Source organism: Suillus bovinus, assembly GCF_016758785.1.
Source record: "Suillus bovinus strain UH-Sbo-P2 chromosome Unknown EDB93scaffold_153, whole genome shotgun sequence".
NCBI lineage: Eukaryota > Fungi > Basidiomycota > Agaricomycetes > Boletales > Suillaceae > Suillus > Suillus bovinus.
Window position 1 is genome coordinate 12,257 of NW_024542209.1, and position 19,614 is coordinate 31,870.

General features: G+C 43.6%; 4 protein-coding genes across 4 annotated transcripts; 1 reads left to right on the top strand and 3 right to left on the bottom strand.

Moving 5' to 3' along the window:
* Nucleotides 1–271: 271 nt before the first annotated feature.
* Nucleotides 272–1,488, bottom strand: EDB93DRAFT_1257069 (uncharacterized protein; the record flags this gene model as incomplete). Its single annotated transcript, XM_041454053.1, has 3 exons — nucleotides 272–608; nucleotides 657–1,240; nucleotides 1,291–1,488. 3 exons carry the CDS (start codon nucleotides 1,486–1,488, stop codon nucleotides 272–274), a joined length of 1,119 nt encoding a protein of 372 aa, XP_041300970.1.
* A 1,818-nt stretch (nucleotides 1,489–3,306) lies between these two features.
* EDB93DRAFT_1096573 (uncharacterized protein) lies at nucleotides 3,307–3,791 on the bottom strand (the record flags this gene model as incomplete). Its single annotated transcript, XM_041446799.1, has 2 exons — nucleotides 3,307–3,705; nucleotides 3,750–3,791. The coding sequence occupies 2 exons, from the start codon at nucleotides 3,789–3,791 to the stop codon at nucleotides 3,307–3,309; spliced, it is 441 nt and encodes a 146-aa protein (XP_041300971.1).
* An 857-nt stretch (nucleotides 3,792–4,648) lies between these two features.
* Nucleotides 4,649–5,976, bottom strand: EDB93DRAFT_1243708 (uncharacterized protein; the record flags this gene model as incomplete). Its single annotated transcript, XM_041452180.1, has 4 exons — nucleotides 4,649–4,672; nucleotides 4,717–5,233; nucleotides 5,254–5,531; nucleotides 5,905–5,976. 4 exons carry the CDS (start codon nucleotides 5,974–5,976, stop codon nucleotides 4,649–4,651), a joined length of 891 nt encoding a protein of 296 aa, XP_041300972.1.
* A 9,160-nt stretch (nucleotides 5,977–15,136) lies between these two features.
* EDB93DRAFT_1257071 (uncharacterized protein) lies at nucleotides 15,137–17,796 on the top strand (the record flags this gene model as incomplete). Its single annotated transcript, XM_041454054.1, has 8 exons — nucleotides 15,137–15,196; nucleotides 15,251–15,393; nucleotides 15,451–15,485; nucleotides 16,064–16,173; nucleotides 16,227–16,418; nucleotides 17,327–17,369; nucleotides 17,490–17,622; nucleotides 17,676–17,796. The coding sequence occupies 8 exons, from the start codon at nucleotides 15,137–15,139 to the stop codon at nucleotides 17,794–17,796; spliced, it is 837 nt and encodes a 278-aa protein (XP_041300973.1).
* Nucleotides 17,797–19,614: the final 1,818 nt, after the last annotated feature.

The window sequence follows — 19,614 nt, forward strand, 5'->3', positions numbered from 1 at the left end:
GCTAGTGGTACTGTGGACCCTTCTCATTTTTGAAACAGTCATGATTGAGCATGAGTCACTCAGGTATTCTGGTAGTACTCTAGTAGTAGTATTCATGGCCAAATTAGAGTAGGACCTGATGGCATTTTCAAAGCATTGTAAACTTGTAATCAAAGTGGTACTAATGCAGTGCTACAGACTCGGAAGCACTGAAAGGATTTGAGTGTTGCTAGCAGAAGATGGAGGGTTCAAGACAGACTTGGAGGATACTACTAACTTGAATGGTGCACATCTAAAAAGACAGCAAATCATCAAACTCATCCTGGGCCTCATTGCCATCAATGTCTTTGACATGGTCAAGCTCCAAATCCTCATCACCAAACTCTTCATCGCTCACTTCCCCTGAGTCTGAATCTGAGTCCAAGTCCAAGTCCAAGTTGTCATCCTCCATGTCATAGTGACCGTTCTCGTCATGGCCCATGTCTAAGTCTGTCTTGTTAGTACTGGTCACACCACTCACAACACCTCCGAGTGCCACAGATTTACAGTCACTGGCTATCCTCTGCAGCATCGCTGGATGGCCAATACCAAAGTTTGTATAATGAATGAACATATCCCAATCCACAAATCTAAAAAGTAAATGAGTACATAGCACCAGAACTGATGTTTTTACTCACACACCGACATAATATGTTTTCCAATCATCTAGCTCACCACCAGGACATGCTAAAAATTTCCCATGGCAAAGCAAACTTACACCACATCCAGAATTAAAGGCTAGAATCAAGTGAGCCCCTCGAATGACAGGATCAAGAAACCCGAATGCATCTATGTCTGACTCCTCAATGAAGGCGAGCTTGGGAAGGTGAGCATGATTCACACCAGATTTATGGTTCTGGATTGGTGCCAGCCATCTAACCCAGAGGACCTCAAGGCGCTCTTTCACAGGTTGAGCTCCCTCATTGAGCCATGTGTCCATATGGTATATGCCCAATACATGGGCATACCAGTATGGATGGTTAGGTGTTGTCTCTCCCGAAAGCACCATGATGTCGCCATGTGTCCTAGGATTGATAGTATCATACTCTTGCCTGATGTTGTATGTGGTATAATGAACTTGCATCATTTGAACTGAATAAATTGTGTCATTTGGGATAATGACTGACCAATGCTCTTTGTCTGAGAAGGTGAAGTCGCAATAACTAACATCTAGCTTGCGCAGTCTATAGAGGACATGGTCCTTTAATTTTGGTATAAATTTCTGATAATTGTCATGAGTAAGGCGCCTTGAAGATACACGATCACTTCTACCTTGAGAGCTGGATCATTATTATTTTCTCGAAGAAACATGAATAGGGGGAGCAGGTGGTTCCGACTGGTTGTAATGTGGTGATGCTTTCCAGAGGAGGGAGTGTCAATAGGTGGTTGACTAATAGAAGAGGATATTCCTCCTGCTTCTGCCACCCACCAGAGTACACGGTGCCTGCGCTCGTGCTTGGCTAACTGCATGGGGGTGTCTAACTTACTTGTCAGTGGATAGAATGCATTTAGCATGCAGTGCGCAAGCTCCCCCTGTCAATGGTCATTTCAGGTGCATACTGGTGAATGTATTTGATATGCACGATTTGTGTAGTAAACGAATCTGTCATCCTGATGTAGAGATTCACATAGTTACAGGTCTGCAACACGTTGTACTTCAGTGCATACCACCCAGGTTCGTGGCACCAACTTGCAGCATCATTCCTTAGCCTTTTCCCAGCTATTTCCATATCAGCCGACACTTTCCCGTGTGTGCAACCCTTGCACATCACTCGCTTTCCTGCACTTTCATCGCTCTATCATCCAGGAGCATCCATCCACTGTCCAGCAAGTCTCCCTTGTATGTATTTTTGCTTTTATTCAATATGGCACCATATTAGAGCATGGACCCTGACTTACATATCTTATTACATACATTATCTCACACTCAGCTCACTTAGCAAGACACATATATAGGCCGCATTTTTCACCCTTTACCACATTACACACTCCTTACCTTAGTGGAGTTCCCCCATGATGTCCATAGCCAGATTCAGAATTTATTAGTGTTACAAGAACATCTAGATGCTTGGGCCCCTACCATTTTTCTCCTCATCCTTCTGGTATCAGCCCTCGCATCATACCCTTACCCCGACCTCACCCTTGTTATCCTCGTCATCCTCGCATTCCCTTTTGTCCTCTACCTGTCGCTTCAGCAGAGCCAGTACATCTGGCCGGATCCTTTTGCTGATGAAGCATACCCATGCTCTGTTCCACCACCTGACTGATCCTGTGGACAGTCCCCTTGCCCTTACCATCCGGACGGTAACCTATGATATGATGCACGACACATCCCCTTTGCCCTTTTCCCCTTCTTGATCTCTGACTCAGTGCGCAGTCGCACATGCGACTTATACTTAGCCCCGCAGTTGCACGATCGTGCCCCTGCGCGTTTCACTTCTTATTTCGATCTTTTACTCACTTTCTTATCCAGCACGTTCTACCTCGCCCATGTCTCGACGCGAACATGTCTTCCTTTTATGGTCATACCCTTTACCGATTGCCTCTCTTGGTAGTATGAGTTATCACCCACTAATACGTCTCCTGTCCTCTATATAAACTCGCTACCATGTACTAGTATTCCCTAACTTGAATCTACTTGGTTCTTGACCTCCTACTCTCACCAGAGTGATCCTTTCTGCCTAGCCAGCAGTCTATATTCTATCTTTTTATCTGCTCTTCGCGGATAAGCCTATAGTCTCGACCTTTACTCATCGACTTCGTCGACGAGCAAAGCCCCTGTTAACTAGTCGGACTTCTGTCCTTCTAATTAACGACGATCTTACGATTAACCTTCGGGTGTCATAAGCCTAGGCCGATATAGCTTATCGTCTTGCACCCGCGTGACATAAGCTACCCGATTTGGACATAGGCGTCAAATCTTACTTGCCAAAACTCGCCAAGTAAGACCCCTAACCTTGGGCTAGCCCAAGGACGTCCTCAACCGTTGATGACACATGCTCTGTTTGAGCGTCGCCAACAGATACCATCCAAGTTGTAACAATTAGCGGCTTTTAGTAGTCATTCATTGAGCCCTCGTCCATTGCTCATTACATTTTGCATTTTTGCATTTTTGCTATTTTGCATTTTGCATTCCTGCGCTTCACACAGCCGCTGTGTGACTGTGGATTTATCTTCCTTGCTTCCCCTTGGATCGAACATGCTTGTCCCTGCAAGCATAGCAGACTAGGCATCGCACTGATCACTATATCAGCTTCTTGTATCCCTCCCTTAGATTTATCATTTGACCTAGAGCTGAGTTGATTCACCTTCACCAAATATCCTGATAGTTCTCATATAATTGCCCATGGCGTGACACTTATATATGTTCAAATTCAACTTCTTTACTCTTGCCCCAGTGAATTCCATAGAGCTGGTGTTGGTTTCAGAGCACTGGGTAGACCGTCTTTGGCGAGCTGATGCCTCCTTTGGTAGCTCAACAGTCTTGAAAGCAGTGCAAGTGTAGTCTTGAAACTTCCGCCATTTCCTGGAGAGTTTCTTGAATGTTTCTTCAAAAAAAAGTAGTGTCAAGTTGGTGTGGATCCTGAGCTTTGCAAGAGCATACCATTGTGCAAATTGATATAGGAGGGATTGCACAGCCGCATTGTGGCCAGGGGGAAACAGGCATTCAAAGACTGAAATAGCATACTGGAAACCTGTTAGCAAGCCCAACACAACAGATAAAGACAAACCTGTAAGATATCTTCGAAATTGCGAGCTGCTAACCTTTTCATCTTGGGTGTATTATTTGCAAACTTTTAAATGATGCCATTACCAAATGTTGGGACCTGGCAAAATCTAGTAAGATTGGAATTTGTTAGCATATGACTGGAATTCACACAAAAAATGTGTACTGGCTATCAAAGATTGTGATGAGTTTAATACTCTCAGGAAGGGAATAAAGAAGCCTCATCAGGTGTGTAAATAACGCCTTCCATGTTCCAAGTTTGCACACATGCATCAGGTCGACAATGAGCACATGAAATGGGTCAAGGCCCAGTGGTCCAAGCTTCTCGGCGAATCAATTCTGCGAGCAGGTTTAAATCAATTGTAAATTGTTAAGAAATGTGTTGCACACCAAAATAGCGACCCACAAGCCTTCACCAAGGGCATCTTTGACTTTTGCACCATCCATGGTATTACCCAATCCATAGATAAACTGGCACACTTTGATGACCTTCGCCATAGCATATACTTGTAAGTTATTTATGCGGCTTTTCATGTCCCTTACAAGACCAAGCTGATTGAATAAGTTTTTGGGTATGAGGCAGCGAGGGCACAGGCACAAGCCCATATCCTTGATCATCGCAATTAAAGCCCTAAACATGTATCACTCAGACAGTGCTACGGAGGTAATGAAGAAACTTACTTCTCAGGATAGTCAGCTGAATATGTGAAAATCCAAGGAAATACTTGCCACATGATTCCATTGGTGCATTTCAAAATGATGCCATGCCAATATGCATAAAGGAAGTCTTCATCCAGTAAAATGTCCCAGCATGCATAAAACAACTCCCTTTGGCAGTGGGTATGGAGGGAGGCCATGCCACTTTTTGAGATGCAAGGCAAGGCTCTCAGAATATCTTTAATACTATCCAGAAGCTAACAAGGGCAGCTACTGTCAATAGCAGTTGGTGTGTGTACAACAAAGAAGCTCACCAAAGGTAAAAATCCTACAAGATGACATGATCCTGATGTAGGCGACGAACGTACATATTTAGTCAGATTTCCAAAGTAGACATAGAGCAGCCAGGCCTTGGCAGTTCCAAAGTTTACCAGGTGAGTAGCATCCAAAACAAGCATGAAGCCTGCAATAACGTGTTCTAATGAACACCCGATTTCCCTCGGCAACTTGTGGAGACTGTCCTGAGCCTCCAGCCAGGCATCAGATGTATAGAGTTCATCGTATACTCTCTCTTCATGATGGTCAAGAGGATCCTTCCAGATGTGTTTGAAAGGAAAGAGATGGAATGCCACTGCCTGAGCATCCAAAAACGCCGCATGCACAACTTCAACAAGTGGGCAATAATGAAACCCGGGAATGGTATGAGACCTAGGTCCCTCCTTCTTTGACCTGACAGGAATGTCAATGGGTATGTCAGTCTTGATCCAATCATCTGGAAATTGATCCTCTTCCCACTCTTGTCCACATCCAGCTCGTGTAGGTTCTGTCTCACTGAGAATCACTTAAGGTACTCAGGGTCAAAGTCGTCTGCTAGCATCATGTCATTGACGAGGGTAATGACTTTAGTTTCTGATACCCGATTACTACCAGTATTCATCCAGGACATAAGTCGATAGAGGGTCATATTAGCAAAAGGGAATGGTGGTGCAAAGACCTCTGGTGATGAATCAAGTCCTTGAGTGGTTGCCAGATATGTCTTTGCCAGTAACGAGGAACAAACAAACTTATTTGGCTCAAAGGAAGGGCGTCGAGGATATACTTGACACAGACCAAAGGAGTTGTAGGTTGTCTATAATGTGTCCCTTAGTGTTAAAAGAACATGTCGAATCCTAGATCATGCTGGAAGCACGGCCAAATCTTGAGTAGTGCTCTGAACATTGTTATCAGAGTAATTGAGATCCTCCTCTGAGGGATTGACATAGTCTAAGTGTCTTGAAATTCGTCTCCTAGGACATACTTGCCCTAAAACAAGTCCAACAATCAAAAAAGTGATAGCAGATAGCCAATACCCAAAGAAATATGAACCAACTTGGAAATCTTCAAAGTTAACTCTGTTTCCATCATTGATGTCACTGTCCATCTCAGTATCAACATCAACATGATGTTGTGGAATCCCTATGAAGCAGCACTGTGAGTTGGTGAGGCTTCGACCAGATGCATACCCTGGCCTTTGCTCTGCCAGTAACCGGCAAGGGGTGATTGGTCTCGGACGGCCAAGTCTCTGAAGTCTGCATGATGAAAGATTACAATCTAGGTCAGGAGGATAACTCCATGTAAAGTGTTCATAGACTTGGACAGGTCTGAGTCACAGCTAGTACCAGTAGAACTGCCTGCCTGCCGGTGAGTGGAAGTTGTAGTAAAGTGGGTAGAAACCACATCCTTTGCCTGTTCCAGTCTCCTCTGACTTGCAAGGACATTGGATTTTTTATAGAAGTGACAACTAGCACAATGCCTGCTCAGTTTATGGGCATCTGTTGCCCTCTCCCATGGACACTGTAAAGCCCTGCAAGACACCATTAACAAAAGCAGTAAGCCTAAGAGAAAGGCGATCCAAAGAGACTCTATGGCAAAGTGCATTGCACTTTCCGGTAGGTTGCTAACAAATAGCAGCTACCAGGTAGCACTCAAGCTGGCACTAAAATGATGAAAATGAGTACTAGTGCTAGTGGTACTTGAAAGGGTGATCGGATGTCACAACACACTTTGGAACTAGCATGTCACACATACAGGGCATACTATAATTACTAATGAGTAACATGTCACATCAGCAGGCTACAAGTACATAGTACAAAGCCCTCCTAGGAGTCGGGAACTATTGCAACTAAAAACAAAAACTGTATATAAATAAAAAAGAAAAGTGTATGAGCCAACCAACAAAACAAAGCTATGGCATCTCAGAATTGTAAGTGAAAGAACCGATCATCACCTTCCTGTGACTGACTAGGCCTGGCAAGGTGCGAGTTGTAGCTCTCTTGTCGCATCCCGAGTTGTTGCGTCAACTCTGCCAAGTCAAATGCCATCTTGTGTCCATCATAATGTGAACTACCAGCGGGTTGTGAATAGTAGGAAGGGCCTGTGAGCGAGTTATCCGGGTCTGCAAAAGGGGGCATTAACAATGACTCAGAGCCTCCTGGGAAGGCGTGTGTCTGTGAGAAATGCGTAGGAATCTCCAAGTATGTCTCAGCTCCTGTTGGGCCCACTGGCAATGGTGCAGGCACAGTGAAAGATTGTGAGATAGGATACTTCAACTTCGACCTGAACAAGTCAAGAGGCTGAGACATTTCCGATGGTAACGAGGGTATATAGACAACTCCGACAGGCGGTGTGTCTTTTAACACCTCCTCCCTGCAAATCATAACTAAGGTGGTGCATATAGGCCGTATCAATCACTTACATTCCTCTTAAGTGGAGCTTGAACAAACAGTCTTTGAACTCCTTCCCATGGACTGGATGTGCGCAAGTACACTCCATATCTTTTACGATCTCAGAGTGCCAACTGGCGTATTTGGCCCTGCCGAAGTGGGCAGTGCATGGATTAACTATTTTGTCGATTGCAACTCGCAGCTAACAATAATACAGGATAGAGTATTAATAGCTATGCACATGAAAGTGGTGTATTACTCACCCCAACTGCTGACCATGACAATAGCATGACTGGAGTCGTGGTTAAGCTGCATCTAAAAGTCTCATCACAAAGCAGCAATTTGATGTCCTTGTACCATTTTTGAATATGGCCATCTATCAAATTTTTGTTGTTGAACATGAGAAGCTTGATGTTGTCGCCAGTGATGTTGTGACTGTGAAGGAAGTTTTTGAAGAGGCCTTCCTTTGATGGATCAAAGAGTACTGATTGATGATCTCTCATATGTTCTTGGCAGGCAGAGGTGGACAACTGAGAATCGTCTGGCGGCTTGATATTGTACTGCAATGTAAAGGGCTCGAATGCTTTGACAAGCCTCCCACGAGATGATGAAAGCAATTGCATCAGACTAGCAGCCAAAAGGATCTGTGAAAATGATATCTGGTCATAAAATTAGTCACTAGCTATGCAGGGCGCAGGCTTAGGCTGCAAAATGACATACTGCAGTGATACTTGTGGTTTGCTTAGGACAAGACTTCTCTAAGATACACATCTACCACATACCTTTCTTGATCTGTGACAAGCAATAACCAGCCCTTGACAGTGATCATGTCCATTTCGAGCTTGCTGCACATCCAGTCAACAGTGGCACATTCATCAGGCATATATTTGGTAAAATATATTTTTGGCACCTCTGCCTGTTTACCTTTCCTTCTGCCTTCTGAACCACCCTGGACATTGTCAAGGTCATCAAATGCAAGCGGCCCAGATGTGTTGTAGTTGGAGACCTGAGACTCAGAATTTGTACGGGAGATAGTACTACCAGCAGTACTTTCATGAGGATAGGGATGGCCTGGGCGCCTGTGCGCTGATCATCCAGAAGGCACCACTCGCCATCTGTCGACAACTGACTGGTCCAGGTTGAATGGAATCAGATGCATGGACATAACTGCTGAGAGGAGAGGAATGGGAATACACTTGAAGGTGGACATTCAGTTAAATAATCACCAAAAACCATTATCACAGTTCCATGACTCTGACCACTGTGACAGAAGTTAGTAAGGACTATGCAAACATATTAGAATACATCCGTTAATCGGACTTTTCACGATCAAAGACTTCTGTATTACAATCCTCCTAATCAAGTCACAGTAGTGCACAATGATTGGTTACGGTTCATGATGATTTGTTGAAATACAATTTACCTGGCCACTGCAGGACACTTTCAGTGTGTCAGTTAAACGAAAAATTAAATAGTCACTGAAAGCATCATCATGGTGCCACAACTCTGACCATAGTCACTGTGACAGAAGTTAGTAAAGATCATGCAGATGTATTAGAACATGCCAATCGTACTTTTCACAATCAAGGGCCTCTGCATTATAATCCACCCAATCGAGTAGTGTACAGTAATTGATCGCAATTCGCAGTGATATGTTTGAAACCCAATTTGCCTGGCCACTGCAGGATGCTAATCAAATGAAATGAATAAGTCGCACTGTCACGTACTACTGATAGAAATATGATTAGTGTCTTCCATAACTTTGACGTCGATCAGGTCCATTAGACTCAATTTATCATGTGACACTATGATTTATCATGACTTGAATGAGGATACAAGCACCTTAAACAGTCAAGGTTTATCACATAGTGCAAAACATTCCGAGTCACTGGCAGGACATTGAATTACTGGGCATGGAAATCATATGTACTGCCACCATGACTGACTTGGGCGGGACTCCAGCCTGAGTATGAACAAGCTACACTGTCAGTAAACAGTCGCGGTAATAGTACAACACACTGGTATTGCAGGAAGGCTTCAAGGGGTGAATTCATACTAGTACCACCGGTCACGTAGTTTGAATGGCAGAGTTGAAATTACAAACTTACCATGACTCGGACTGGCCTGGATAAGACTCGGAAAACTTTGTTCATCAATTCTTTCTTCCACTGGCCTGGGCATGTGGCTATGATATGTTTGGAACATCCAAGTGAATGTAGTAGTATTAGTAGTAGTAATACCAAACATGCATCACCAAAACTGTCCAAATGTCACAACAGGTAACATTAGGTAATACTACCTTATCTGCAATTTTTCCCATGATCGAGTGTTATGGCCCCATATATGCGTGCGTCATATGAGATTGGCACATTATAAAGCCTCCCCACAATGGCATCATGGTAAATGCAGCTCAACCACAGTGGCAGCAAGATTATATTGTAGATGTAAGGTGATAGCGACATTATATGGTAGTTATAATTATAAGCTGGCAATGATATTACATGTAGCTCATTATAGTTTTGTACTGACACTGTTTAACATGATGAAATTTGTGGGTTGTAATGGGGAAAATGCACTTTCTGAAACTTTCATTTAGGACTAGAGATCTAGGCTCATTCTGCTCTACCCATATATACTAAGTATGGGCTACTATGCCAACACGTCCAAGGTATAAACACCAAATAAGTGCAAATGCACAACTTAAGCATTTTTGACCGCACTGTAAGAATTGTATATTCTCTACGCACGGACTAATGTGTGTGACTCATTGATTGCATCCGAGTCATGTGGACACAGTCCTCTCCTTTATCTCACCATCATTGTCATCATCAACAATGGTTCCAGGCCCTATCTTACACCAAACATTTCTCCTTCTTGTATTCTCAGTCACCTAATATACTTGTGTCTTGTATCTTTCTCTCTTCATTCACAATTCACTGTTGAACTCATGCCTAGCCTTACAGCACACATGCGCATATATGCATGGAACACTCATCTATAAGCCGTCCTTGACATGTCTGTCCTACAGGTATTGAGAATGACTCTAGGCCGTGTGATCCATCTTCTAAAGTATGGGTCAGTGTGTATGCCTCATTTGAGTTAGGTCCCATGGTCTGTCAGGGAGAACTCCCCCACACATTCGAGATCTCCATCAGAGAACTACTGGATCACAGTGAAAACTTAAAGACAGACGACAGACATCACTCGAGCCTCACTGACCAAACACGTCGCTGATCACTTAACGGTGTGTGAGTGTGTTAATCCTCTGTCAAGCTTGAGCCTCACTGACTGAAGACGTCGCTGATCCTTTTGACAGGATGTAAGTTTGTTGATCCTCTGTCGAGCTTCCATGTCATCGACAATGCACTCCCTCACATCACAATCCAAATGCCCATCTACAAAGAAAGCCTTGCTATAGTCCTGTAAGTCTCCAGCCTTTTCATCAACAACAATGGCCTCCATCTCCTCCCACCAGACCAGGCAAATAAGTGTATCAAGTACTATGCAAATCACGGGATTGGCTGGATCGCAAGACCACAACATGGACACCAAGGTTACTCATCCTCCCTCTAGCCATTCAATACTAACACAATACACACAGGCTTCATACATGCAGGCTGCTTCAAAAGACCTCCAACATGAACTACGCACTCAATGTCTCCCTCCGTCTTGAACACATCCTCGAGAAACTCCAATCATCCCACAACTCTCCTGATTACAATTCGTACAGTGCACGCCAAAACAAAAATATCAACTCAAACAGAGATAGCAACATATTCACGCCTCCCAACCCGCCCTTTCACCACACCAGCGTGTCAGTTCACCCTGTTTGTGTTGCTCTTGAGCAGTACATGACATCTCCCAATGCAGGCTGAACCCATTTCAACGGACCTTGGGTCTACACCCCATAAATTATACCTACCGCCCAGCAGGACTGCTTTTATGGACTTGCATATCTCGTTAGATTGTTTTGTACCATACCATGTATTTGTATAGCTCAATGACATGTGTTTATTATAGGATATAATTGTGATCTGATATTATAACTAAATATAAGACAATATGATGATACAGTGTTGTGGAATATGGCAGGTGGTCTGGAATGTGGCTGTGACCATATCACAAAAATCAATGTGGTATATTCACATATATTCTAGGCTTTGTTGTAGATACTAGTCACAGTCATTACAGTGTATTACAGTAGTTACATGTGTATATATGGTTATATATATGTTGAGGAGTTTTGCTGATGTGACCATAATGTAACCTAGTCATTAGTAAATTCACACATTCCTTAACTTCCTTTTTCATCGCTTATTTTCTCACATTAGAGCACACAAGAGCCACTAAAGGAGTTGGCTGCTATTGATGTGACTAATAGTACAACACCATAGTAAGTAAAGCACCTCAAAAAAGACCAGAAAAAACTGGAGGGACAACCACAATTAGACTTTCGAGGAGGTTCAAAGGGTGAGATAGATAATCCCAGTGAGGCCATAATGGCTTCAGAATTTTTCCATCACGACAGGTGGTCCACAACTATATTGTGAGCACCTGGAACAAAGAACACACAAAAGTTAATCTGAGCTGACAAAATAGCATCAGCCAACTCCATCAACAACCAGTTGTTGTTACAATAACATTTACTCCTATTTCATTTTTCTTTTCTTGTAACCATGCCGCCGACTCTAGACTCATCTAGACTCGGCTATTCTCTTATCAAGCGGGCTGTCCGCACTTCTCTTCTTTCTTGATTGTAACATAGATACTATCTTGCGCCGCATGGCGGTTTCACCTATCTTTGCTATCTTGATAGGTTGTACTCTTTTCCCTATCTCTGTTACCTTTCTTGTCGCGGCTACGCCGCTTCCTTTTACCTATATAAACCCCATGTACCATAGCTGTATTCCTTAACTTAATCTACTGGGTTTTCCCCTTGAAACCTGATCTACTAAGGTCTCCACCCTTAGTAGCCTGAACTCTGATTCTAAGACAGTCACTCACTGTCTTAGCCTGAAACCCTTGATTGCGGTAGAAGTGCTAAAACCACTCACCGCCTAGGCAGAAGTGCTAAAACCACTCGCCGCTGATCCTGCATAGAAGCCGCGGCTCGTGCAGTAGGAACCACCAGAAACCTTTCTTGTATTAGGAAGGCCGACGAACTGTTCGCCCGACAGGTCTATCTTGACCGGCAACAGCAGAACTATCCCAGTCGTAACAGTTGTACAGAGGTAAGGCTGCTAAAGAGTTGAACATGGATATGGTGTTGAGATTGTCTGTGAAGACTACATGGCATCCTAGATCCAAATGCTTTGCAGAATCTAATAGAGCACTTGTGACTGCTAAAGCCTTGAAACATAAAATAGTACTGATGGGAGCAGATCCTGGTAGGCATAATTGAAAACCAATATTGAGGCTAGGAAACTAATACACCAAACCAACTCCTGATGCATCAGTATAGACCTTCAATACATCATCTGGAAGGTGTGTAAAACTCCAAGAGACAGATTTGAAGAAGAACACACCCTCTGCTGAATGTAAATGTTTTACTACCCAACTAAGCTCCCTAACAACATCCCTATTGACCCAAATAAGCACCTTCAACACTAATTTGCCAGAGCCTGGGTTGAAGTAGAGGGTAGACATTAAGGGCCCAATTGAGCCATCCAGCTAGACATTGAAAATCCCTGAGAGATTGATGTGAACCACATTAAGGCAAAGTCAAAAAGTATATGATACATAGCCGAGACCATCTCACATATGCTCAAAGCAGGTGCAATCAAAATGGACAATGCATCTATGGATTTCCCCATCCTGTACAACTAATGACAATGATTGATGAATATGGACGTGTTCACTGGTGCAGATGCAGCGAGGAAGACATGTGGGTGATACCATACTGCAAACCACTCATAGACTTTGCAGACTGCCACTTTCATTTTGATGTTGTGTACACTGCAAAATTCTTCAACTATCTTTATAAATATCTCTACAAAGGACCAGACCATGCATGCTTCAATGTTCAAAATCTCGATTACAATGTGGTACAATGACCGGAACCTGTGAATGAGGTGAATGACTATCAGAAAGCTCGCTATCTCTCTGTGCCCGAAGCTGTGTGGTGGATCCTCGGATTTGAAAAGATACAGAGAGAGCCTTCTGTGCAATGCTTCCCTGTTCATTTGCCGGGAAAGAACACACCTCAATTTACACACGAAGGCAATCACTCAGATGCATCACTATTGGACCGGTACTTTCTCCATCCTCCTCACTTGGAGCATTTGCAGTATGAAGAATATTATGAGAAGTTCATACTATATCATTTCAGTGCTGGACAGCCTCTCAGATCACACAAGTGCCTTGAAAAATCAAAACCAGGTGTCATCCAAAAGAAAATTGCACAAAGGCATTACTTTGACAAGATTGCTTGCATAGACACAGTGCCTCTGTGAAGCGGCGAGGTTTTCTATCTTCATAGCCTTCTACTTCACAAATGCATGTCTTTCTTCCAAGACCTGCACACCATCAATGGACATCTCTTTCAGGCATTCCATGAGGCTGCATGTGACTTCAGATTGTTCAATAATCATGAAGAAGGCTTTCTGACACTAACAGGAAGCAGTCAATTCTCTGAGGACTCCATTGCAGCTTTGCTTTCTTTTTGCACAAAATATCTGGGGAGCAACGTCAATGACCATACATTCACTTTACAACAGATTGATGACATTTTATCACATAGTGGAAAGCATCTTAACAACTTTGGACTGTACCTGCTACAGAAATGGACTACAGAGCTATGTCATGATGTCTTCTTAGATAGATGATCTATAGATGAACACCTACAAAATCAAATATCTCCATGGTCAGTGATTCAGACAAATACCAATGACTGATAACATGGTCGTTCATGGGTGGCCTGTTAGTATATCCAAGCTACGGTCAGACAAAGGTACTCTACGATATCAGTCTAGAAACACTAGTCAACCCAGCGATATGGTGTTGACTAAAAGAAACAAAGAAACAGAAAAAAAAGAACCAAGACTAAGCACAATCACTGGTGCTAAACAGAAATAAGAACTAAAACTAGGCACAATTAATGGTGCTATATTCTAAACTTACTATGAAACAGTTGTGCGAAGCTGTATTGGTCACTCCCATAGCGCAAACAGGTAGGATCAAAGGTCAAGACTTGTCAAAAGCTTCTGTAGAACTCTTAGCCTAATATTGAATCTGCTGCCAAGGAACTCACGATGAGTATTAAACAGAATCAGAAATGGACATCCTTGGATTTCAATACCAAGTCCCCTATTCGATAGCTAAAGCCTATCTGACAAATAACAATCCTGGCTCAGTATACTACTCAGATGTGTGAGGTCAAGCAGACAATAATCAACTCCTGGAGTCTCCCCACTAAGCTACTCTGAGCCTTTAGCGGATGTAGAGACAACACAAATATTCAGAGATAAGGCTCGAATGTATTCACTACAATCAAAAGTATGTTAGTATCAGCAGCAAGAAACAAACACTCAGAATATATTTGCTAAAATCTATAACACGTTAGTGACATGACAATAAACGAGCACTCAGACTGTTAGCCTTCAATGGGTAGAGAGAGTGAAACAGATAGAGTAAAACAGATCCCAAGCTAAAGAAATCAATAGAGTGAAACAGAACCCAGACTAGTGAAAAAGAGATAAGGAAATAGATCCCAAACTAAAAGAAATAGATCCCAATCCTAGAGAAACAGCACTTTCCATTCACCTACTGATCTTTGGTGTACCAAGCAGGTACATTTTCCTCTTTTGTCTAATTTGTGTCTTCACAGCCACTTCCAGATCTATCATTAGAATGCGAGGGCATGGCCATAACATTTGTCAACCTTGCTTAAACTTCCACGTGGAGCACTCATGTTTCTGGGCAGTTGGCCAATGTATAAAATGGACTGGGGCTGAGGTAAGTTTCTGCCCATCATCTCGCATTTCCACTTATTCCTTGCGTGTTTTTCAGCCAACCTTCTCCCACCTTCTTCTTCATGTCGCACGCCAACCCGAAGGACAGCATGCCTTACACTGAGGGCAGTGTGTCTCATACTGTTGAGGGTAGTCACAGTGTGTCTGAGCCAGTCATTTAAAATGAGGATTGGCAGAACAACAACGACCTTCGGCTGTCTCCCGAAGCACTAGGATCTCAAGCACAGTCATCATTTGCAGAGGCTCAACAGAGACAGAAGATCTCCAAACTGGAGAGTAAACTCCTGGTCTTGGAGTTGGGGCACATAGTAAAAGAGAGGTATGTGCCGTCATTCTGTGTCCATTGTGTCTGCCTTGTTAACCGTTTTTCAGGCAGTCGAATTACTATTTGGCCCAAGGATAAGGCCTCAGGTATATTGTTGCTTTATTCGACAGTGTTGAGGATCTTGTCAATAAAAATGATAGAAGATATGATGACAACGGTGATGAGGATACTACTATCGAGTACTAAGCTTTTCTCCCTTGCCTTTGACGGTGAACCTCACTAGTTTTGTGTAGCCAAGATCATTTGCATACAGGATACTGTGTCCTAACGATGACCTTGCTGTGGTTCCTCAAGAACTCTTCAGAAATAGACCACAATGACTATATGTGTATGTTAAAGGCAGTGTACATGCATTTCCAATCACTGCTTGGCTTTATCATATTGAGTCCTTATTTAGCTCAGGCAGGGGGCTGACGGTGCTTGAGGCGATGATACAGCTAAGCTCAAAACTCTTGTTTCAGACTGGGTCAATCGTGAGCTCAAGCCGAATCCACCCATTGATCCTGACGACAAAAATTGCCACAGATTTACCAGTGATGCATGCAGGAGATTACTGTGTCCAGCTGAACTTGACTGGAACAGCCCAGTGTGTGTATCTTACTCAGTATCCTGCATGACACTAACTTATTCACTAGAGTCAAGGCAGGGATTTGAGATCAATTAGAGGGCTACATTGTGACAGACCTCTCTTTTCTGGCCTTTGTGTATGAAAAGTACACTGCCAACACAGACAATTTAGAAGAAGGCCTCTTTAAGGGCAAAATTTTACTACAGGTTCGTTTCACTCGAGTCATGGTCGCCCAGCAATATCTCACTGTTGTCTGCAGGGCTACAAAGCTATATTCACATCTCCATCCTCAACAAAAGACATTGAGGGCAATGGTGACGGCACAGATGTCATTGCCAACAACCAACATGCTAAACAGTCGTTCTGCAGAATAAAAGTCAAGAAATATGTTGCACAAATCATCAAGATGGATAAAGTCACACCTCGCTCGATCACATATGTTGCCTGTCAAGTAAGTCATTATGATAGCATGTTTCAATCCTTTGTAAATGACCATTACACTGGCAGATGTTACGACTTGGATGGTATCTGTTGACGACGCTCAAACAGAGCTTGTGTTGTCAACGGTCTGTGGACGTCCTTGGGCTAGCCCAAGGTTAGGGGTCGTACTTGGCGTGTCTTCGGCAGGTACGATTTGACGCCTATGTCCAAATCGGGTAGCTTATGTCACGCGGGTGCAAGACGATAAGCTATATCGGCCTAGGCTTATGACACCCGAAGGTTAATCGTAAGGATCGTCGTTAATTAGAAGGACAGAAGTCCGACTAGTTAACAGGGGCTTTGCTCGTCGACGAAGTCGATGAGTAAAGGTCGAGACTATAGGCTTATCCGCGATGAGCAGATAAGAAGATAGAATATAGACTGCTGGCGAGGCAGAAAGGATCACTCTGGTGAGAGTAGGAGGTCAAGAACCAAGTAGATTCAAGTTAGGGAATATGGTACATGGTAGCGAGTTTATATAGAGGACAGGGGACGTATTAGTGGATGATAACTCGTACTACCGGGAGAGGCAATCGATAAAGGGTAAGACCATAATAGGAAGGCACGTTCGATCTAGGTAGAACGTGCTGGATAAGAAAGTGAGTCAAAGATCAGAATGAGAAGTGAAACACGCAGAGGCACGATCGTGCAACTGCGGATCTAAGTATAAGTTGCATGTGCGACTGCGCACCGAGTCAGAGATCAAGAAAGGAAAATAGGGCAAAGGGGATGCGTCATGCATCGTGTCATAGGTTACCGTCCAGACGGTAAGGGCAAGGGGACTGTCCGCAGGATCAGTCAGGTGGTGAAACTGGAGCATGGGTATGCTTCGTCAGCGAAAGGATCCGGCCAAATGTACTGGCTTTGCTGAAGCGACAGGTAGAGGGCGAAAGGGAATGCGAGAATGACGAGGATGACAAGGGTAAGGTCGGGGTAAGGGTATGATGCGAGGGCTGATACGAGGAGGATCAGGAGAAAAATAGTAGGGGCCCAAGCGTCTAGATGTTCTTGTAACAGCAGATATGATTTGCACTTTCTTCAGTTACCTCTTGGTGGTCCATTGACAATGACTTTGACTATATTCAATTCTGGTGGTCCATTGTGGACCTCTTCGAGAAGCCCCCTGGTCGAGAAGCACAATTTAGAGTCAATAAACTCCTTGAGTGGTGGACAAGGTGCGGTATTTACAGTAATTCTAAATAATCCAGACTAATGATATGTTGTTTAGGAAGGTTTTTGGAAGGAGTCGCCACAAGGATCTTAGCAACATGGCAAAGGCCAGCATGTCCATCAATGCCCTCGCAAGTCAGAGGGCACAGATCGATGATGCCGCTTTCGATTCAAACTAGATATATATATTGTATCCTACAATGTCGTTTCTAAGCTACCTTACTTTTGTACTTTGGCGTCAATAACATGACTTGTCATACTTCATATTTGCCTGAATGAATTACCAATATTGCACTACTACCATGATCCAGCAATAACAGAAAATTTATAGATCTCGTTGACAAATATGGATGATCCCCAGGAAACACTTCAACTGATATTTGCTGGATCCGCCTACATGTTTTAGACTGGGTGAATGAGTGGAATATCAAGTGACCACAGTGTTCTGTGTCTTATAGTAGTCCTTGTGGCAAACACTACCTAGAAAATATGGACTCAAAAGACACAAATGACTGATGAAACATGTTGTATTTGATGTCCACTGATCTCGTATCTAACCATGTGACAGATTGATGTGTTGTCGGCTTGGTGAGCATATTTGGCTTACTGCAACAAGGAATATCTTTTTCACATGCTTTCTTAACTGATTTACATTGGAACATTCTTGTACATCTGAAGAACTGATGTTAAGAATTGAAGCGAGACATAGATTTATGTTCAATCGCTCAGGGAAACACATCCTCACCATCTGCAAGTAACCAGCCTTCGTTATCCCATGAAAATTGACATCCTATCGAGAGAAGTCAGACATTTCAGAAGATGCTGTCGAAGTCTGGAATAGGTCATGAAACTTACTAAGTCTCCATTGGGAGAACAAATCCTCATCCTCTGCAAGTTACTAACCTTCACTCTTAGCTTTGGGACTGTGGAACTCCCTCCCAATGTCAGGCATCTCACAAGAGGGTGCTAAGGTTTGATGCAGGGTGTGAAACTTATGGTCACCCCCTCAGGAGATCATGTCCTCATCCTCTGCGAGTCACTGACCTTTGCTCTGGGCTTCAGGACCATGGAACTCCCTTCCAATGTCACACATCTCACAAGAGGGTGCTGAGGCTCAATGCAGGTTGCAAAATGTAAGGTCGCCCCCTCAGGAGATCATGTCTTCATCCTTCACAAGTTACTGACCTTCGCTCTCAGACTCGGGATCATGGATTTCCCTTCCGATGTCACACATCTCACAAGAGGGTGCTAAGGTTTGATGCAGGTCACGAACCTTATAGTCACCCCCCAGGAGATCATGTCCTCATCCTCTGCAAGTTACTAACCTTCGCTCTGAGCTTCGGGACTGTGGAACTCCCTTCCAATGTCACACATCTCACAAGAGGGTGCTGAGGCTCAATGCAGGTCGCAAAACGTAAGGTCACCCCTCTCAGGAGGTCATGTCTTTATCCTTCACAAGTTACTGACCTTCATGTGCAAACTGTGGGGCTCTGTGATTTACTGTCACAAGACCCGAAGTTTGTGACCTCTGTGAGAAAATTGGACTTTACTGATGTGGATATGTAAGATGAAGGTGTGTGGTGAGTATCGTGATTGCGTCTGGAAGTTTGTCTTGAGAAGGTTGAGCTGAATCACCCAGTCGCAGGGTATGCATTCCATAACTTCAACACCAGTCGAGTAATATAATGATAGAGTCAATATCAGGATGGGCGGGATTCATCTGCAGGTTCTGCAGGAGTGCTAACAGTGACTGCAAACAGCTTGTTCATCCAATCATGCAAGGAGCAGTGAATAACCCCAATATCGATGGTTTCCTTTTCCTTCCCTTTGCCAGACTGCACCAGGTAATGATCATGTATGATTTCGACTAGAGAATCCAAAAGGGTGACAAAAGAGTCTATGTTGGTCAACTCGACGCTGCAGGGTGGGACAATGAAACTTTATAGATAAGTAGCTAGGCCCACTCACCGTCAATAGTAGGTTGGGATAGTGTCATA